The sequence below is a fragment of the Dermacentor andersoni genome, chromosome 7 (assembly GCF_023375885.2).
Source record: "Dermacentor andersoni chromosome 7, qqDerAnde1_hic_scaffold, whole genome shotgun sequence".
Classification (NCBI taxonomy): domain Eukaryota; kingdom Metazoa; phylum Arthropoda; class Arachnida; order Ixodida; family Ixodidae; genus Dermacentor; species Dermacentor andersoni.
Window position 1 is genome coordinate 86,123,694 of NC_092820.1, and position 22,478 is coordinate 86,146,171.

A 22,478-nucleotide genomic window follows, 5' to 3' on the forward strand; every position below is an offset into this window, starting at 1 on the left:
ATATGGACAGAGAAAAAACCGCGTTCATCACACCTGACGGCCTATACCAATTTAAAGTAATGCCGTTTGGATTATGCAACGCCCCTGCCACCTTTGAGCGTATGATGGACTCCTTGCTCCGAGGCTTCAAATGGTCCACATGTCTCTGCTACCTCGACGACGTCATCGTCTTCTCACCCACGTTCGACACTCACCTTGAGCGTCTCACAGCTATACTTGATGTATTTCGAAAGGCGAAGCTGCAACTTAACTCGTCCAAATGTCGTTTCGGCCGCCGCCAAATTACTGTTCTGGGGCCATCTCGTTGACGCTTCCAGAATACAGCCTGATCCTGACAAAACTCGCGCTGTCCGAGACTTTCCGGTTCCGAAGACAGCCGCCGACGTTCGAAGTTTTCTAGGGCTATGCTCGTACTTTCGTCGTTTCATTCAAGATTTTGCGGCAGTTGCTATACCCCTCACTAATCTTTTGAAGAAAGGCGTACAATTCTCGTGGGGTACTGCAGAAGCCGCCGCCTTCTCTCGTCTCGTTACTCTTCTCTCCTCACCACCAATTCTCGCCCACTTCGACCCTGATACCCGAGAGACGAGCCGCCGTGATAACGACGACGAAGTGGGTCGGTGCCATTGGCGCGAGTGAATGTCGGCCTGGCGCTCTGGCTCCAGTCTAATGTAAATAGTCTGTAAATAGCCTCTTTTGTTTGTGTATTTCTACACGTAACAATACGTCCCGATTGCATGGCTTATATGTAACTTGGTAGTATACATTTGATTAAGTACCACTACATAAAGACCATATTTTAGAAATAATAGTTTTCCTAACACATTATAGCTTCCTGCGCACGTACCAAAAGGCAACTCGCAGAACCTTTGCCAAAGCATACCACTGTTGTATCTTGCGCGTTTTCTCTTCAACACTGACTCTTCTTATACTGCGCATCACAGACACAGTATACCCACCTCCCGTTAGACGATAGTTTCCATGACTACGCTCGAATATTTTGTTAGGAAATCAACCTTCTGCTTAGAAGCCCACGTTCTGCATTATTTCTGTAGAAATGCTAAAGAAGAAGTGTTATTTTAACGAAGAATATTTCTCTAAGTCACGTGAGTTTATAGTGTTTGTGTGTTCCGGTGTTTTCGTGGGCCACCAAGTGGACGCCTACTGGCTTTTGCAGTCAAGGATAGAAACTTGCTGAGGGGACGCGTGAGAAATAGTCAATGCAAGTGTCGACCGTAGTGCCTTCTTTTTCGATTCGCCTCTTTTACCAATAGTACGCGAGCAAATGTCACGCCGGAACAGGCTGGTACGGTGCCGCCAACGGCGTCCTAAAAGCCTAAGAGTGGTAAACTCAGAGCTGAAGATTCCTGTTTAGCTATACAGCCACAATGTTAGGTAACTTGTAAATGGTAGGCATGCGAACATGCCTGCAAAGTCCGGGAAATCATTAGAACACTGATCATCCAAGGAAGTGCGTTAAGCCGGGTTCCCTTTTACAGAGAACCGTCGAAAGAGCTCTTGCCGCATGCCCTTGTTCGTTTAGCTACCTGATGGCCCGGGACTTCATTTGGTAGGCGCGAAACGCCTGCTGAAGGCACCTAAAAATAGTACATCTTACACAGTGTGTCGAACTCATATCACAAACTTGCACGTGTTAACGTGAAATTAGCGCTATCATTTGCTTGGTAAAGCAATGATTGGCCCAACAGTAGAAGAGCAGTTACAGCAACATCTACTAAGAAATATTAGGTGATGAGGTGTAGTCAGGATCGCGTTTGTCACGCTTTCTGTAGGTGCAAGTATTATTCCCATCTATGGGCGAGCAATTGGCTATTAAAGCCGCGAGCTTTTCATAAAATTTATGATATGTTACTGATCTTTTATTTCAAAGCGAAGCTTTCTTGGCGAATCCTCTCAGACTTTCATGACCGTGCCTGGTGGGTTCTGCTGTCGTCTTGGCGAATAGTGCATACCCTTAACCATAACATGTGAAAGTCCCTCACAAACCATTATTATGGTGCGAAGGAATTTATGTAGGCTGCTTATTCGCGCACTTGCGGGCTATGTGTTCTTGCTTTTCCTTTTTCCGTTAGGCTAGGGAAGCGGTACCCAACCCTCCTACCTATCTCGCTACCTTTTATGCCGCCTGACGTAGAAGCAACGCTGCCCTTCGGTAGTCCACACATGTTTGCGGTCCTAGCGATAACAGACGCAACTGTGGAAAGTAGCGACCGGTTCTGAGGTCACATCATTGCTCCAATCAGCGCGAATCTGCGCGACAGATGCACGTCAGTTGCACGGGAACGTGTCGGGACTTTGGACGTTCTTGCGGGTGATGTAGCCCTGGGGACCAGAGGACTCTGAGCCCCCATATTTATATTATATTCCCGTATTTCACCCTAACCGAAACCTAACGCTACAAATACTATAAGGATTGACCATTTCAAGCACCCAAGTTAGCTTATCACTTCATGCTTTTCAAAAACCAATAAATTAAGTTTAATTTTAAAGGCCAAGAATATATTACTTTGTGTATCGTCATAATATTTTTTAGCAATACAGACATCCTTAGGCCTAGTATAAAACTCTCAAATCCTTGTCACAACGTGTAGCATGTTGGGCGACAGCTCAAGCGTTTGAACCGAATTAGAGGAAAAGGGGCTACGTTAGGACAGCATGTAACCTGAATTGCGTTGTTTGGGAGAAATCCTTCGGTATGAATTTGTACCAGCAATGCAATAACACGGAAACTCACTAACGTCTAAGCACATGCTATGCACTTAAACAAAGCTTCACTCTATGTTAAGTTTCACAAGGTGCGTCGGATCTGCCGCAATTTCGTCTGCAAGCTTTCCTGAATGCCGTTCGCTTCGGCTCACAGTCTGCTTTACTTACATAGACCCAGATCTTCATCCCTCTCGAGGATGTGGACATCACTATTAAACCTAGGCATCTCAAATGAGCCGCCAGAAAGGAAGTGAAGGGTGCCGCCGCTAAGGATAGCTGTCATAAGTTTTCTGGACGCTTTGAGAGAAGGAAGCAGAAAGAAATGAAGCACGAAGAAACTGTGTATTTCCAAGGACGTTTTACAAGGATCATATGCAAGGTGCACCGCAACACCTATAGGCTTTGAACAGCACGCTTCTGAGGTTCGCACGCAAGCTAAAGCAAATCCTGGTAATGAACATAGTGTAAGTATACCGAAGACACACGACTGATTTAGCTGCCTACTCGACGTCTGACAGTGACAGAGAGAACGACATTAGAATTCGAATGAAATTATTCATCCTAATAGGGACAAGTTATTCACAACATAGGAAGCGTTCGTTTAATGAACACCAATTATAGTGAATATGAACAACTGAACAGTGCATAAAAAATAATCTGTTAGTATGTCGACGAAACCTCAACCTTGTTCTGCGCTTCCCCGCAAAAATGAAGATGCACTCTCTCTCTCGCCCGTATATACATAATAAGAAGACCGTACTTGCAGGCCCACAGGTTTTATGTATCGTGCCGCATGAGGGAGAAAGGTAATTGGCAAGTCAGGTGAGACTTGAAAATTGATTTGAAACCTCTGGATGTCGAGGTAAAAATATATCCGTCGCTATGGACTGCCAGGACATAACCTCTGTTATGTCTGTTGAAATTCGAAAAGTTATACGGGCTTTGTGACAGTGCCTTATTTCCAGTCAAGGGCCTCTGGGCTATACCGCAAGCTTAGCTTCTTTTCAGAAGAAGCTGCTAGTACAACTTGTGTCGGGGTTACAAACAGGCCTTCGGTTTCTGGCTTCACTAACCGCGACGACGCTCGGCTAGTTTTCGCCAAGTTGCAAAGAAACGTGCACATATATATTATTCCAAATCGAAAGATGTCAAACTAGCTAGTCACTTGGAGGTGTTCACCGCAAGACAGCATGAACGACAACAAAAGTAGTGTTTGAACAGCCGGCAGCCTGCCCAGTATTCCTATCCAATGCCTATGTCTAGAAAGCATTGTCATGAACTGGCAGTTTCATGTTTCTCGGGCCACTGGAATGTTTAGTGGCGGGCAAACGTTCTCGCCAATTAGCAATATTAAGGATGTAATAACATAAGATGTGGTTCATTTGACCGGCATGTTTTCCTGACGTCGTTACCTAGACCAAGGAAGACTGTTGTATGCTCTTAATGTGCATTTATGTTTTGTGCAAGTTTGACTGCCACGTACAGTAAGGCAGTTTGTGCGCGTGTGTGCGTGTGTACGTCCGTGTGTACGTGTGTGTCTGTGTGTGCGTTTGTGTGTGCGTGAAATAAACTTCTTGACAGGGGACGCCCGTCAATATTTGCGAGGGCACATTGTTGTTGATTTTCGTAAAAAGCCGATAACAACGCAGAAAGGCGGTACTAGTGTTGCAATGAAATCCATCGGCGAAGATGACGGGAGCTTTGGCATGATGCTCCAGAAGAAGCTAAGCCGTGAGAAGCATTCATGGAGGAGAAGAGTCCCGCGCAGACGGCGAGTGTGGCAGAGGGGGTGGATTGGAGAAGGCGCCGGAATAGGGGCCTGCAAAGGCCCAGGCCGAAGGTCACTGCCAGCTCCCACCTGGCGAAGGACGTCGCATCAAGCTTCGCGGTATGACGTTCGTTCTGCAACGTCGCCAGGGCGTGAAACTCGAGTCGTCCGAAGCGTTGCAGCACCATTCCTGAGCTCTCTCTGGCTAACGAACGCCGAACTGGCGTCTAGCTGTATCTTTTCGCCGTTGTCAACGCCGTCGCCTTGCTCAGTTGTGCCCATCTTCCGGTCTCCGCGTCATTACTTCATGACTCGGTCAAACTCTTTATTCACTGAAACCCACGCCATCAATTGCAGAGTAATGAATAAAGTGAATGAATAAACACACACAAACACAGCGCTATACAAGAGGGCAACAAAACGGGGCGTCATAACACAAGCATTTTCCTTTGTCGTCCTGGTCCAATGAAACCGCCTTTTACCTCTTACTAAGATTTACCAACTAGTCCCAACGTGAGGACTTGCCAAGGATATTAAACAATTAAAGATATGCAAGAAATTACTCTTTCTGATAACTGAAAGGTCCACACGGCAATGACAGGAAATTTCACCAGCAAGTTCAGCACATCTCCGCGAGAATGAAGGCATTTCATATACACACAAAAAAAAAAAAAGAAAAGTGATGCCAATTGCACCCGTCGTCATTCTATAGCGAAGCTGTTAACTTGAACAGAAGTTCTCGAAGAACGATTTATGTAGTTTTTGGTACATACTGGTGGAAGTAAATTATTTATAACATTTTAGTCTGGAAGTCGACGTGTGACGGCCTAGTGTGAATGTGCAGAAAAGAATATATGTGTGGTAAAGATGGCCTCAATTGAAATTTCTAGTCCCTCATGTTTTTCCATGTTTAGAGGTGCACTTGAAAGCACTTAGAAATGTTCTCACTTTATATAGAAAACTAATCAATGAAGCAATTAAATATTTTTTAGAGAGAGAAGGTCAAGATATTAGAGACGTGGCCAAATCTTTTAGTGTGTAAAGTAATAACAGTCTTTGGAGAAAATTACTTATGCTGGCGTTCCAGAGCTTACCAAGCATAATATAGGAACGGGATCCAAAGTTTGCACAAAAAATGAAATAACTCTAATCAACACCAAGTAAGATATTTAGCGAGACGTTCGCAGATTGTGCCTGATGCATGGGCTGCTTCAAAAGCGTCACCTAATTAACGTATTTTATGTATCGACGCTACATGTAACAATTCTATATGCATTAGCTATGTCACTAGTATCACGAGAGAGTTCTACGTAATGCCAAGCTGACATTTTCTGAAAATCCAGAGAAATATATCTGTAATGCCTGGTGTTAAGTTAGCGTTTGTGGCCTAATCTCGAGCTTTGGAAGCTTTTGCTGTGCCTTTGTTTTCTTTGTATTTTCATGCGTTCCAATAGGCCCGTAGTAGGCTCGGTAAGTGTCTTGGTGAACTCAAGAAGATACTTTGTCCCTATTTGGAGAGAATAAGGAAAATGCTATGGGCCATGCGTAGCAAAGCTTCAAGTCATTGGGTCAATTACAACTCTTTTTAATATATAGGTATGCAACTGGTCCCGAGCATTATAAATGCGTTTTACGAATACAGCAAAATTTATTCCTTCGTAAATCAAGAACTCTAACTACTGGAAGAGTAGATGATAAAATGACCGCTTCTTTTCAAGCTATTATATAGCACATAAATCTAGGGGTAATAAATGATGAGATCAGCCTGTACTATTTCCAAAAAGAATCGACTAGTTCTGTAGGGCACCGCGTTATGCAGAATACGGGGTATGGCTTGTCGTTTTTCGTCCGTAGTGGGTACCAGGGCAGATCAGACAAATGTACAGCATAACATGTTTTGGTTACATATTAGTAGCTGCCACAGAGCCGACTACACAACAACAACCTCGGAAGCCTTCCTTAAGTAAAACTCTTGCTTGGGCTAGTTGGTTCATGCTTGAAGTACGTAAAGGCAAGGCGCAGAAGACCAGGACTTAGGAAGAAACACAAACGACAAGACGGGCGCCACTCACAACTTAGTTTATTTTCGCAACAAGCCTGCCTTATGTAGGTCATTCACGCCGAGTCACGCACAAAACTTTAGAAGGAAAAATAACACAGCAATCTATCGACCATTCAGGAATGTCATCTGCGCAGCTATCGACAGAGCAAACAAGAACCACACGTGGATCAGCACAGGAGCCAACAGGTATGAGCGGGAAATTGTGGAAGCCTTTTTCATCAAAAAAGAGGGGAACGCATGCGCCAGCAGGCCGTCCATTATGCTTAGTGACAAGCAGACGACTTTTTTAGAAGGTTTCATTTAGGCCTCTTGTTAGAGTGATTTCATTTGTTTTACCGTCTGTCATCCTTTTAATTAACTAGTTTTATTTTGCTGACGATTTTCTAGTGGCTTTTAGGCTTTTGTTGTTTTTTGACGCAGACGCTGTTCTTAGACCTTTATGGTTCATCATCACTTCTGTCCATTTCATTGTTTGTCGCGTGGTTCATTTTTCGCGCGGTTACATGTTCTATCAATTTTTATTTGAGTGACTATTAGAGATTTTAGTTTTGACGCAGACACTGTTGTTAGACGCATTTTTCATGTTATTTCCGTGTTATTCGTTGGTCATTATTCCCATCGTCGTGCGGGTTTTATCACTGACTGGGTCTTAGGCGTTTGAAGTGTGCTTAGATTGGTTGGTAGTGAAGTGTAGACGGTACTTTTTATGTCTGGTTTTTTGTCCCCGTTGGCGTTGAAAAAAAGGCTGTACTAGTTCAGTTGGCTCCTGTGCTGATCCACGTGTGGTTCTTGTTTGCTCTGTCGATAGCTGCGCAGATGACATTCCTGAATGGTCGATAGATTGCTGTGTTATTTTTCCTTCTAAAGTTTTGTGCGTGACTCGGCGTGAATGACCTACATAAGGCAGGCTTGTTGCGAAAATAAACTTAGTTGTGAGTGGCGCCCGTCTTGTCGTTTGTGTTTCTTCCTAAGTCCTGGTCTTCTGCGCCTTGCCTTTACGTACTTCAAGCCTTCCTTGTATGCGCACATAGGAACGGCATTCATGCGCCGACAGCGATAACGATAGCGTGATGAGTGTGCGAGGCGTCCATAAAGCGCCACGCTGCAGGGTCTTTGACTGAAGCCCTCTACGAGAATTTTGTCGGCTGTTCCTACGATAATGAAAAAAAAAGCTTTCTTAAACGATTGTTTCCTTTCTTTCAATGGGCTTATTCTTGATGTGGCCTTTACATTCATATACGTAGTAAACATAATTTTGTTGGTATTGAAGTGTTCAGCTCGCAATAGTTTGGTCGTAGAACTTATCGTTTCAAAAAGTCATAGTTTCGCCTGAAAGGCGAGGCATCGATAGCGCTATGAAATTAGTAGACAGCTATAAAGACTAAGGACAGTAGTTTTACCACTCGTATAAACTTGGAGTCACTCGCTTTCTAACTAAAATAACGAGCATAGTGTCAGCGCGCACAGGCGTAAATGAAGAAATTACAGCGGATGACCGAGGACACCAGCTGTCAAAATGCTGGCGTGAGGCAGTGCGGCCACAGCAGCGAGTGAAGGGACATTTTTGCTGTCTATCGCTTCACCACAAACTGAAGAGCAAGCACACAACACGCACACAGGCATAATCTGTCTGCAGATCGCTTTCGAGATAAGGCGCGCGCGACCGCGTGCGGCCACGCAAAGTACCCATTTGCTGTCGGAGCAGAACGCATATAGCCCCCTCACAGCTACGTGGCCTCCCCGCTTTACTACCTCACGCGCGCGTTTGTGCCGCGATCGTCGGTTCCACTTGCACGCGGTTCCAAGTACGCGCACCAGAAGATTGCGCAGTTTTCTCTCAGCTCTCCTCCCTTGCGTGCACTAGATCAACCAGCGAGTGTTGGGTCCCCTCGCGTGCTACAGCATACGGCACGTGGCGATGGTGTTAGCGCCATTAGACTTTATGCGGAACCTCACGCTGACGGCGACGCCGGTATGGAAGGGAAACGGGCGTATTTATTATATGTATAATTGCTATCACAACAAACGCATTGCGTATTTATTAACCATAAGGTTAGGCTGCAGAGATTGGTCCAGAAATCAAGGGATCGGTGCCCGTTTGTTTCTGACGACATGCTTTCAGTGTTGTACTTATAACACGCTGTACATTGTTAATATTTTGTTCTCAGAAATTAATGGAAGCATGATTGCTTATTGTACATACATAGATACAATCAGACAAGTGTCTGATTGTATTAAAAGCGTTCTTGTTATTGTTTTAGGAAAGAAGCGTCAATATTTGTTGGCATAAAAGTCATGTTTTGGTATACTGCTTTATTGCTTGCCACTAAGTGAGTGGCAAACTCGTTCGTAGACAACTCCCATCGGTTTGGTCGAATGGTTCACTACAAAAGAAATGATCTCCTCACACGTACATTTTACCCAATGTTTCATTTAACTGTACGTAAGTGGTACCCTTTACGTATTGTGGCGACGACCAACAGGTGTTTATCAGGTGAGAGACTGCACTTGCCAAATTTTTTCGGCGTGCAGGAGCCATTGACAGAAAGAGTATCGGGCACGCACAAGCGCTATCCTGAAACGATAGTTTGATCTCTGAGAATATATTTTTTCTACACAAAGCAGTCTTCCTTTTAGCCCATCGCACAACCACACAGATAGCGGGAACGGAAGGAAGTTGCGATAGCATAATATAATAAACTAAAAAAAAAAAATAATGTAAGGTTCCAGAATTTACGCGTCAGCCAGTATCTGCCCATGTAACGCCGAGACGCACCCAAACTTTTGCTTAAAACAATAAATATTCCTTCAATAGGCAAGGAACGAGAGCGACACATGTTGCTCTTTATAGTCACAGTGAAACTCGCGTTTTGTTGCATTTATTTTAGTTGATAAAATTGCTTTCCCGGGGCGAGCAATACCCGCTTTACAATTCCAGCTTTGTGTTCAATGTCGTTCATAGACATTTGCTGCGTTTTTACCACAGGCTTCGCTGAATGTCTGTAACCGTGGTAGTTGTCTCCTATACTTCCACAAACCCTAGCACTACCATCTATGGTGGCACCATGAAGCAGTGCTGCACATGAAGCTCACACATTGAATATGTGCTTGTGTCAGGTTCATTGAGAAGCACGTATTTGGGCGGTTCAGTAGTGTCCCTTGTGTGCTCCATAGAACACAGTATTTTGTAGCTGATGGCAACATGATGCAACATCCCAATTTCTGTTATAAGATATTCACTAGGGGTGTCAGTGCAGCTCTAATCATTTATTATAGTTCTTTATATATCAAAACGAAATTTATCTCGGCATATATTGGCTCCACAAAAGTATTCACATTAGAAAGCACAAATAATGTAACTATCACCTGTTATCCTAAGTTTAACTGTCCACTGAAACGTGCCCTGGTATAAGAACAAAGTTCCTGTTGCGCGTAAGGCCGTATGACTGCATTTAGACTTTCACGTTGGCACCATAATTTCCGCTGCACATTTTCACGCGTGAGTCATAAGCGGGCGTTTTACACATCGCGGCGTGGAGCGAAATGGAGTGCAATCATTTCATCTACTGGTGCTAACATTGGGGCATGACTTCGGAGCTCAACAAAGAAGCTCGAGGAAAGTTAAGGACTGTGCAAGGAGTAATAGAACAAAAAAAAAAATGTTACGCGTAACATTAAGAAAGAGAAAGAAGCAGTGTGCATCAAGCAGCAAATCGGGATGACTGATATTTCAGCAGACAATAGGAGAAATAATGGAACTGGGAAGCCATGTAATGCGTAGGGGAGGTAACTGGCGGACCATTATAGTGACAGAAAGAACCGCCGTTGTTGCTCTGTTGCAATGGTGTCGGGCTGATGAGCAGGAGGTCGCGGGATCGGCTCCCGGCATAGCGGCCGCATTTCGATGGAGGCGATATGCGAAAACACCCGTGTACTTAGACTTAGGTGCACGCTAAAGAACCCCGCGTGTTCGAAATTTCCGGAGTCCGACACTACATCGTGCCTCATAATCACAAAGTGGATTTGGCACGTGAAACCCCATAGTTTGATTGTTAAAAATGTGACAGAATCGGCGCCGAGGAAGAGAAACCTAGTCGAACACAGCCGATAGTTCATTTGGTGGGGGTGATAAAATGAGATTTGTAGACGCTAGGTGAAACCAGCTTGGGCCAGTTCGGGGTAGTTGGAGATCGCTGGGGGTGCCCTTCCTCCACAGGGAAGATGAGTGAGGGAGTAAAGACTTTATTGAAAAACAAGGTATTGACGGATGACCTTGTTGTTAGGCAGCCACGAGCCCCTGGGCCCGGGCGGCATCTTCAGGTCTCTCGATGACCTTAGCCTGCAGGTCAGGGTCGGAACTGAGCAACACGGCCTCCCACTGCTCAGTATTACTTATTTCGTGATTTGTGTGATTTTCGGCTGGGCACGACCACATAATATGGAATAGATCCGCTTTTTGCTTGCAATGCTTACATGTATTAGGGTATTGGTCCGGGTAGTAGTAGTGATAGGCTACGGGGTTGGGGTAGGTGCTCGTCTGAAGTCGTCTCCAAGCTACTTCTTGTCGCTTGTTAAGCGATTTGTGTGCTGGCGGGTACACTGCCCTGGCCAACCTGTAGTGCTGGGTTGTTTCCTGGTAACTGACCATGCGATCCCCCTCTGATCCTAGCGTGAGCCGTCCAGGTGCTCGGTTGGCGAGTCCTCGAGCGGCGGTGCGGGCGGCATCGTTGCCGGGTAGGGAGGAGTGTGCTGGTGCCCAAATGATCTGGATTGGTCGTGGGTGTTGGTTGGTGTCTACTATGTGTTTTACGGGAGCCGAGACCCGACCTTTCGCAAGATTGCGTACTGCTGCTCTGGAATCGCTAATAATGTAATGACAATGTGTGGAGGCTATTGCCAGAGCGATAGCCGCCTCTTCCACTGTTTCTGAGCTTCTGGTGCTAATTGAACCACCAGCGCCTATTTGACCTGAGGAGTCCACCACTGCCAGGGACATACAGTTGCGTTCTATACATTCTGCTGCGTTGACATAGACTACGTCTTTGAAGGCGTGGAATTTATTTTGTAGGGTTTTGGACCGCTCGGCCCTCCTTTCCTTGTGGAATTCGGGGTGCATGTTTTTAGGGAGTGGATTAATTTTGAGATGGCGCATGTGATTGTGAGGAATGTCTACTTTAATGTTTTGCATCGACTCGTAGTTGATGCCGAGATTCTGGAGGACGTTTCGCCCGGCGGCACTCTGAGCTAGCCTTTCGTATTGAGATATAAGGTGCGCTTCTATAAGTTCATCTAGGGTGTTGTGCACACCTAGAGCTAGCAATTTAACGTTGGCCGTTCTTATAGGTAGCCCAAGAGCCTGTTTATAGGCCCTTCGGATAATTCCCTCTATTTTCTCTCTCTCTCAGCTGCTTTGAGGCAGAGGTACGGGGTGATGTAGGTGAGGCGGCTGAGAACGAAGGCTTGTACCAACCTTATGAGGTTGGCTTCTTTCATGCCAGAGTGTCGGTTGGCAATTCTTGAAATGAGTCGCATCGTCTGCTGAACGCATGCTTCAAGTTTATGAATTGTGTTGCCGTTGCACCCGTTAGCTTGCATGAAGAGGCCTAGTACACGGATGGTGGTCACCACCGGGATCGCGCCTCCTCCGGCTCGCACAGTGATTTCTGGAGGTGGCGCAGTGTAGGATTTGCGGTTTGTAGGGGCTCTGAGTAGGAAGAGTTCTGATTTTTGCGGGGAGCAGGCGAGGCCTTTGTCGGTAACGTACTTTTCAACCGTGTCTACAGCTTGTTGCAGCGTGGTTTCTATATCTCCATCGCTACATTTCACCACCCACAGCGCGATGTCGTCGGTATACAGACTATGGTGTAGATCTGGAATCTGATTAAGTTGTTCCGGTAATCGGATCATCGCTAAATTAAAGAGGAAGGGGGATAAGAATGATCCCTGCGGTGTGCCACGACTTCCAAGAGGGATCTTGTCCGATTGTAGTTCTCCTATTCTTAGTTCCGCTGTGCGGTGGTTGAGGAAATCTTTGATGTAGTTGTAGGTCCTCTGGCCCACACCTAGGTACTGTAGATTCTCTAATATAGCCTGATGCGCTACGTTGTCAAAGGCCTTTGTAAGATCAAGGCCCAGGACAGCCCGGGTGCCATTCTTGGATATGTGGTCCAGAACTTGATGTTTAAGCTGAAGCATGATGTCTTGCGTGGAAAGTTTTGGACGAAAGCCAATTATTGAGTTCGGGAATAAGTTGTTGTCCTCCGCAAAATTGTGGAGGCGGTTAAGTATAACGTGCTCCATGAGTTTTCCTACGCATGAGGTCAGAGAGATCGGGCGTAAGTTATCGAGCTGTAGTCGCTTACCATGTTTAGGTATGAATATTATTTGTGCATGCTTCCATTGCGAGGGGATAGAACCTGTTTCCCAACAGCGGTTGAAGTACTCTGTTAGGGCAGTGATAGATACGTCGTCAAGATTTCGGAGGGTCTTATTTGTTATGCCATCGGGGCCTGGTGCAGATTTGATTCGGAGTTTCAGCAAGACGGCTCGTACTTCAGCCTCTAGGATGGATGCGTCTAGGTTAAGATTCTCCGGACCAGTGTATGGCTTCTGGGGGATTTGTGCATTTGTGCCTATGTACCGGGTTTTGAGCTCTGTTAGGAGCTCGTCGTTCGTGCCCTGGTATTGGTGAGTGATCTTATTGAGGCATTTCCTCTGCTCGGATTTACTCTTATCCGGGTCCATAAGATATCGAAGGAGATTCCACGTTTTGGCTAGACCGAGTTGTCCCTGCATGCTGTCGCATACCTTTTCCCATTGGTTTTTGGTTAATTGGTTAGCGTATTCCTCGATTTCTATGCTGATTTGCGCGATGCGCAAGCGGAGTGTACGGTTTAGTTTATTCTTTTTCCAGCGGGTTTGCATGCTCTTTTTGGCTTCCCACAAGTGCAGGAGGCGGCTATCTACCTCGACCAGACCATCGTCTTCAGGGATTTCCCTCGTGGCGCGTTTCACGCAATCTCTGAGATCCCCGATCCAGGCCTTGAGATCGTTTATATGCTCGGTGGCGGCTGTCTCCCGAATCTGGTGGAAGCGGTCCCGTGAGCGAAACTCGTTTGCCCTTCTTGTGGGGTGGACCCGCCTGAATGTGGATTTCCATAATATAATGATCGCTACCGAGGCGTTCCCCTGTATTAGTCCAATCATAGTTGCCTATGTTTTTGATGAAAGTTAGGTCGGGAGTGGTGTCATCACTGACACTATTCCCGATACGGGTGGGTGTCTGGGGGTCTGTGATGAGAGTCAGTCCCTGTTGTTGGGCTTCGAGCCAAAGATTACGACCTTTGACTACCTCTGTGCGGTATCCCCATGCAGTGTGGGGAGTGTTAAAGTCACCTAATAATAATATGGCCTTTTGTTGGGAGATTCTGAAAGCCTTCCTGAATAGAGTTCCGAACTTGTGACGTCGGAACTTTGGGCTACTATAGACATTAAGAATGAATATGCTTTCATTATCCTTACGTTTACGGATGAGTTCAATAAAGACGTGGTCTATGTCGACTTCTTCAATATCATGTTTAATGGCTGTTAGATTTCTGTGAACTAGAATAGCGGTGGTGGAATCCGACCCAGAAGCATTATAGGATTTGTACCCTGCCAATTTTGCGTGGCCTCCCGTCTCCTGAAGGGCAATGATATCCGGGGCCGCCTTACCCCCAAGGAACTGCTGAAGGTTTCCCCGTTTGCGCCGAAACCACGACAGTTCCGCTGCCAGATCTTGTAGTTAGGAGTGTGAGCCATTTTGAGGTGGCGGAGGTTCAGCGATCGGTTTGGAGATTTCGGATAGGGGTGGACGGTCATAGGGTTTAGATGCCACGCCCTTAAGGGAGCCGGAGGCCGTGGATGTGAATCTCGGCTCACAGCGAAGTGCTTTGGCTTCGGTCGCGGCTACCCGAGACTCTAGGTTGGTGGTTCTGGCTTCCAGAGCGTCTAGACGTACGCTTATTTGTTGCAAGTGGGCACCATTCTCCTGATGTTGCTGAAGCATCTGGTTGGCAAGTTCAGTAATCATATGTTCTAGTTTCTCGAATCTTGGGGATATGTCTGAAGAGTTGTCTGTATGATCTTCTGCCTTCCGTTTCTGTGGTGGTGCTGTGGTGTTGTGCGAGGGATTAGATGGTGGTGTTGGGCGCGGCGTCTGACTGCGCTCCTGTTGTCTTTTTTGTAGTCGGGTGATTTCTGCACGCTGCTTAGTGATTTCGGCTCTCTGTTGTTATATTAACTGCCTCATTTGTTGGAGTTCTGCCTCGAGAGCCTGCATCTTAGGATACTGAGCATTGGGAGAAGAGACAATGTTAGCCCAGCTCACCTGTGGACCGCTGTTAGTCAGGGTCGTTCGTCTCCCGGAACTCGACCGGTTCCGCGATATCCCATCGGAGTCGGTGGCACTCGGAGTTGAGCTTAGTCTCGGGTAAGATCGAGATCGGCTCCTACTGCTCGATCCTCCGGGAAAAAAACTTGCACTGGTTTCTTGGCTGTTCTGCGTCGGTCGGCGTTCTCGCGATCTACTTTGCCTGCCCTCGTTGGGGTGGTTCTGTTCTTCCACCGATAGTTTCTACCACTGTCGTTGTCGGATGATGTAGGGGATTTGGAAACGCTTCTTGCATTGCTTTGAGCCGGAGAGATGGTTGCCGTTGCAGATAGCGCATACGAGTTCACAGTCATGGTCCGTTGGCGGGTTTTGCTTGCCGCACCGGATACAACATTTTTCGTTCGGGGTCGGGCACACATCGTCCCGGTGGCCGACTTTTCGGCAGATTCCACCCACTTAGATCTTCTTCTTGTACAGAAGGCATCGGTACGTAGTATTTCGGTAGTTGACGTAGTGGGGTACTTCTTCACCTTGAAAAACGATGATTACTGAGGACGTCTTGCCCATGCGCCTGTCGTGCAGCACCCGGGGGGTATTACGCTCCAAACTTCTAGTAATGTCTTCTTGTGGGTCGTAGTCCGGAATCCCATGGATGATTCCTTTGGCCGAGTTTTCGGGCGCCGTAATGTAGGTAGTGATGCTGAATCTCTTCTCTTGTAATTTGAGCTCCTTGATTTGGCTGTACTTGACGGCGTTGTCTTCTCTTGGTGTGCTGACAATAATGATATTTGGCTGGTGTTGATTCGGGTCTTGTCTTCTAGTTGCGTCGCCGCTTCTAGAGCGGCCGTTCTCATGATGTTGTCGGTGATGAGCGCGGAGCTCCAGCTGGCTGTATTGAATCCGTCACGCGGTCGGAGAACCACTTTGAAGTCGTCTTCCGGCAGCGGTGGGAGCTTCGGCACTTGCCGACGCGGACGGGACGACGGCGTCTGCGCTACCGAATTAGTTCTTGTACGCGATATGGCGTTGGATTCGTTAAGGCTTCGTTTGCTTCGCTGTAGGTTCTTATGGGCGGCGAGCCATCCGGCCTCGTTTAGTTCTTCTGGGGCGATTTCAGTCCCCTCCACTTCTATTTCCATAGCTGCCTGATGAGTTAGTAAAGATGCCGGGCTGCCGAACCGGCGTTAGGGTTAACGCGGCGGCCGGCGAACCGGACACGTAATGTGGCGTATTATAGATGGATATGGAAGCACTTGCCGAGATGTTGATCTCTTCGTGGTCCGGACGACTTCCCGCAGTAGCGGCGATGATTACTTCCAGGAAATCTATAGGTTGACGGTCGCTGTGAGGGGAAAAAGCCGGAAGATAAACTATGCTGCTGGTGATGGTGCCATCTTCACATGTTCTTCTATAATAAACATTTCTTCTGGCTTTTACATATCCCGTCCCTAAATATTTTCTATCAAAATACATGCAAACGTAAACATCCCGCAAATAGCCCGTGAGCTTTGCTATAGTTATTAGCTGGTAAATTTTAAGTAGGTATAGTACAAATGGATTTAATTTGAAAAGCTACACGCGGCAATAAATGGACAACGACAGCCTTACAAATGTTTAGAATTTCGAAGTTAAATTCTGACATAAGGTCAACGAATAACATTTTTCAGTCGCAGGACATTTTTATCGTCAAACTACAGAATCCAATCACTTGGAAGGCACTGCACACACATTGAGAATATCCTACTAACTCCTTCTTGCTGTCAAAGATATGTACTCTGCTGACGTATGATAACTTACCGGTATCAGTATATCAATAGCGAATAGAGCATAAAATAATTTGATTTGTACAAAATGCGCTGCTTTTTATTCTTTATTGTAGTACCATTTTTCACCTATGAATCATGGAAGGTCCAGGTCGGCCCACAGCTGCATGACAGTTGAGTTCTTACATTTGTCCGCAATCCACGCCTTTGTAATTTCAATCTGCTTAGCAGTGAAGTGGTTCCTCCAGTCTCCAACAGCTCCCTTTCGGACGAATCCCGATCCTTCATGCCTTGACTCGGGCGGAGTGACATAGGAATATTCGTCACGAGTCGTGGACGTATTCCTAAACATACCAGAAAACTTTATAATTCTCTCCTCTGGATCATCATTGTGAAGGATTCTCATGTTCTGCATGCTGCACGAATCCAAGACTTTTTTAAGTGTATTAGTGTCTTCTCGCAAGATGGCTCCATGATCGCTCCCGATGAAGTCTGCAATCCTGAGGATCTGCCCCTTTGTGTCCGCTTTAAGCTGCTCGTAGGTGATGAACAGGACGTTGTGTTTTTCTCGGATGTCGTACCACGGCAGCAAATGGTCGAAGTAGTTACCGTAACCCACCTAGTTTGGTGAAAAACAAACAGGATTGTGATAACAACCTAAGAAAAGGTGTCATTGAAACGACAGACACTTTGTAATGCCCAAAAAATGGAAGTGACACCCAACACGCTGAAGAGAATATGTAAAAATCCGATAAAATGTTAACAAAGCCCGCGTGTAGTGGCCGAAAGGTTGATTATAAATCCTGTGCTCACTGAGGTATGCACCAGCCCCCTTTATGGTGACTGATTCTTCCAGACTTCTAGACAATATTTCATGACGTTCTTGGCTTTAAATTCATTCTCAGTTGAAATACGAGTCTACCATAATAAAATTAGGTTGTACTATGTCGATATCAAATGTACAGTTTTTTTAGAATCAGCAAAAGTTATAATACGGCAAAAAATCCCAGCAATATCAAGCCGGCAGCTGACAGGTAACCTAATGCTCAATGAGTCTGCACATTTATTTTTTCAGAGTGAATGGTTTGAGTGATTTTTAGACGTCCCACCCTTATTTCAGCAAACGCCAAAAGTATGACAGCTAAAAACAGGTATTGAAATTTCAGTCGCAGGTGTTACAGGATAAATCCACCTTTGCGGCAGCGTTATAGGAGACCAGGCCACAGCTTAATTTTTTAGCTCTTTGGTAATGTCACTCGGCTGAAAAATGCGAGTTCCGCTGAATCATTTTTACGGATTATTTAAGAAGGATTGGCGTGTTATTATTTGAAGATAATTTGTTTATTCTTCAAGTAAGCTGTCAATTTCCAGTTTAGTTCGTGTAAGAATGCATCAATGTAACATTTAGAATAAAAATATTATCCAAATGCACATGCTGCCGCGTGAGGAATATAACAATCAAATATGTCTTTTTTATTATAAAGAGGAGAATCATGACTGAAGAATATTTGGAAAACGCACGAAATAAGTCCGGTGAGAGTGGTACAGTACATGTATTAGAGGAAGTGCTCGCTAGTAAAATAAACCTTCAGGGACAGGAGCAGTAGTGCAATGAAACTTGCAAGGAAAAGAAACAAATAAATCTAATCTCTAAAAAACATTACCTTTCCCTCGATAAACAACGGAAGGAATCTCTGGAAGGAGACATCAGTGACCGTCTTCCGAGTGAATCCCTTAAGGAAATAGTAGCGGGATACGGCAGCGTCATAGGGATTTCGTGCTACGTAAATATACTTTGCCCTGTCATTTGGGCGAAGGAGACTTGGTGGAATATGGGTAACAATGGGTCCGGTCCTCTTGGGATTTTCTGCAGCAGCTGCGCCACTGACGTCGATAAAGGGAGCCATCGCGTGAAGATCTTCAACGTTATTAGGTGGCTTTCCTCTAGTTAGGATGCTGCAGACGATGTACTGTACCCACGACGTGCCGCATTTCGGATGGCTGACGACGAACAGGTCTCCATCTCTTGGGATGTACTTGGCTGCCGAACGAAAGTTTTCCTCGCCAAATATCTTAGGTATCCGCACGCCATCGACGTTCACGTAACAGTCTGAGTCCATTGTTGCTTCTTCCTTGTTATTCTGGCAAAATAAATGGGTGTATAGAATGTGTAAGAGACCCTACATACCACACAGTGTAGGGAGAGATCAATAGGGCGAGGACAACGTGAAACATAGGGATATCCTGATTAGATAATATGGCTGCAATTTCAAAATATGAACACTGGTGCTCTAAAACCTGTAGTCATAGATCTTGCAATGAAAAAGGCGGTGTAATGGTACTGCTTCATGAGGTACACGTGACGTGCATTGCCAAACTCGCAGTGTTTACTACTTAATATCATTTGTTATCTACTTCAATCCTAAAGCAGCGTCCACAGCCAAAAACTAAGAATCAATCCAGTTACCTTGTCTGAAGGGCCCTCCTCAATGTGTGATCGCTTAGAACATATCTTTTTATCCAATTCCTACTACTGTTTTATTGGGTAGTAGAAACCGCATCAATTCTGAAACTCGTGCGCTGATTGCTAGCTGCATTGTGGTTCAGTGAATTATTCCTTCTAAAGGTAACAAACCAGATAGTTCATACAAGACTGCCAAGTCTGTCGCCAAATTCGAATTGAGCTCTGCCTTCTTGGAAATGTCAACGTGTACTCTTGAAGGCAGGGGCTTTATGAATAATTCTTTGTATTTATACTGGCTCTCAAAGCCTTATTCTGAGACTAATTTAGAAGCAATAATGGAAATTGTGACCTCTGAAAAACACTTACCTGCTCTCAGGCGAGTGAAAAATTCCTGTGTAAATGCAACTAAAACTGAAGGGGTGGTGCCGAACTGAAGCCCGTGTAGATGACAAGCACTTTTCAGTGGATATTAATTTTTACTTCACTTTTGTGTTTATTTATTGTTCAGTATGTTATTATATTGTGCACCCTGCCTGACATGTTATTCGCACGCAGCCATTTCTAGTGTCCATAACTACACTTCGTGTTATATTAAGTTGTTCATTATTTCAATGCATTTCATCGCGTTCTGAAAAACCCACCCAGGCCTAACGCTTTCATCACATGCTGGAAATAGCGAATAAATTATCAATACAGTAATTAAAATGAAAATTAATAGAATGATGTGGCCTGCGGATAGGACTGTTCAAGAAAGATATAGATACAATCTTTTCTGTGTGCTAATGACGCCCTTTTATAATTCTCTACATGTTTATTTCTTAAAATGGAAAGATATTGACCGTCTGCCCAAACACATTTCTGAAGTTTTTAGAGTTATGGTAAACAACAAGAAACGCGATGCCAATATGATATTACAGAAAGTCGTAATATCATGCGGCCTGGTTCATTGTTTCCGATATTTTCGATGTGGTGTTTGTTCTGCTATTATGACTTGTACAGGAACGACAGAGTTCAGTGGAGTCGGCGTTGCAGCAACCGTAAGCGAATTCCTCAAGGTTACTTTTTAAAAAGAATGAGCAATCACAACTGTCTTGTAAATCCAAGATTCTAAACACCAAATGATCACTCGGCTAAAAGTGGAAGCCCCACCAGTACAACTCTAAAACATGCGCGAAAATGAAGGTATTCAAATTAAACAGGCCGTAGTCCTCTTTTGGAAAAAACGAGCTTGAACCTACCTTCCTCTACGAAGATTATACACGGCAATGCGGCCAGCCGAATTTCGCTGAATACATGGTCTCCTAGATTTTGATGGCGAAAGAAGGCGAAATATATCCGTTCGCGTAGGTTAACAGGCACGCAGATGGCGTGGCAGATGGTAACACGTGTAGGACGCTGCCCTGAATTTCGCATCCGGCGATTTGGCGAATTGGCCTTTTCTTTATAGCAGTGCACAAAGGCAAAACGTTTTTCAATTAGTGGTTCGGAAAAGCCCGTGCTGCTTCGCCGAGCCGGGACCTGTAATTGAACACTTGGCATGGATGGGCCTTCCAGTTTCATAAACCGGTTCTCATTCTAAAACTAGACCGAGGAACGCTGTTTGTTCGCCTAACCTACGTGCCTTATTAAGCAAGCAGTAATGCAAATATAATAGTTTTTTTATAAAATAAGGAGTTGCTAATGCTTGGTGCTAAAAACTGGTTCTTTTGGCCCAAGAGTAAACAGTGTACGTGAGGCGGCTAAAAGGTGGCAGAAATTACGAATGCCTTGTATTTTTTTGCATCATGCAATTGCAGGCGGTTCATGGAAACATGTGCGTGCGCAATAAAGTTTCTTCACTCACTCACTCACTCACTCACTCACTCACTCACTCACTCACTGAACATGTTGGTGCGAACGAGACATAAGTCAACGTAAAATTCTGCGTGTTTCCAACTGTAAGTTCTTCAGAAATAGTCCCACGTGTACTTGTTACTCTTTCTCCGATGACCACATTTTTCAGCTAACTAATGTTAAACGTTCGCACTCCACCCAGGACGCGCCTATATGAATGATGCCCTTCTCGGATCTTGTAGCTGGTTCTACCTGTAGGCTGTTTTATCGCAGAGACTTTCGTAGTCAGATTGAATGCGTGATGAGAATTGTTCTGTACGTTCTGGAACTTGTGCGCTCACCTGCGAATACGCTGGAATCTTCCATGGGCGAACAGTAAATATCTGACTGGTCTCACAAGCGGACCACTTTTTCGATGGCCGCGCAAGTTTTGTGCAAGTTCGAGCACTAAAACGTTAGTCTCGTGTCTCACGCTTTTGCTAGCGTGTTCTTTGCCGATACTACAATGTTACATCTGTTGGCGTTGCTTCATCGTTGAGGTTCCTGACACCGTCTCAAAGCCAAATAACCAAGCCTTCAAACGAGACTTGCGAAGGTTTGATGCCAACGTTGTTCCCTCGGGTAGACCAACTTATCTTCCAATAATTTTCGTTTGAGCACACGAAAGGGTTGGTGCCGCCGTGTACGGGGCTGGATGTAGCGAAACTACCATCTTTCCGCGTCATACACAAACACATGGCTCGCTAACCACGAAAAAAAAGAACAACTTAAAACAAACCTCGCTTTACGTTTTGGCAGCGCAGGCTTGTGGGGCCCTCGTTATGTTGTAGATGAGAAGAGGGCACAAATATAGCCTTGCCTGATAGTGCACAGGTTTGCTGCATTGAGCAGCAGTGCTTGGGCTCCATGCTGTGCGGCCACGCGTTCCCTTGTACCGCCATATATTGTGGGCAAGTGCACGTCTTTCATAAAGAAACCTAAATGCTACACTTGTGGCAAAGGGCGACCATAGGCAAGATTTTGAAATTAAAGCTTGTATAAGGGGCGTCAGTGAAAAGGTTCAGAGAAAGCACGCACAACATGATTAGTTTAGCACAGTGGCTGCATTCATTTAAATGGCTTATGAAACGCATGGACTAAAGCGCCGGCGACCAAGCAAGACAGAAAACGTCTCTTAGACGGAGGACACAATGCTCATTTGCAATCAGTGCAGCACAAAAGATCTTGATTTAGGGTATGGAATATTTTAGAAAAAAATTGGGAAGCTTAACAAAGCTTGAAGCCCGGAGTTCACAAATTTGTACCTCTGCATCATAAGCAAATTTCGCACTTCTGTGAACTGCATCCGTTACAGCACCTAGAGCGGACAAATTTCGTAGGTATTTTATGTCTTACGTTATTTTTCGGTATTTGCAAAGTTATTGCAAAAGTCCTAGGCATATACAAGTGGGAGTATTTCAAATTCACGTACAATACACCAAAGCTTGTGC

General features: G+C 45.3%; 1 protein-coding gene across 2 annotated transcripts; it reads right to left on the reverse strand.

Moving 5' to 3' along the window:
* Positions 1-16,782: 16,782 nt before the first annotated feature.
* Positions 16,783-20,491, reverse strand: LOC126534786 (sulfotransferase 2A8-like). 2 transcript variants are annotated; one of them, XM_050182024.3, is made up of 3 exons: positions 20,394-20,491; positions 18,356-18,832; positions 16,783-17,310 (listed from the first exon to the last, which is right to left on the reverse strand). In XM_050182024.3, the coding sequence occupies exons 2-3, from the start codon at positions 18,809-18,811 to the stop codon at positions 16,828-16,830; spliced, it is 939 nt and encodes a 312-aa protein (XP_050037981.2). In that variant the 5' UTR covers positions 18,812-18,832; positions 20,394-20,491; the 3' UTR covers positions 16,783-16,827. The 2 variants fall into 2 exon arrangements, with proteins under 2 accessions (XP_050037981.2, XP_072145175.1); XM_072289074.1 differs by having other exon boundaries at positions 18,668-18,832; positions 20,394-20,489.
* Positions 20,492-22,478: the final 1,987 nt, after the last annotated feature.

Bases quoted from the DNA above. Each gene is read 5' to 3' on its own strand.
- LOC126534786 (XM_050182024.3), bottom strand. From the start codon at position 18,811: ATGGACTCAGACTGTTACGTGAACGTCGATGGCGTGCGGATACCTAAG. The intron at 17,311-18,355 runs GTAATGTTTTTT...TCACCAAACTAG, and splicing joins CGTTGTTTATCGAGGGAAAG to GTGGGTTACGGTAACTACTT.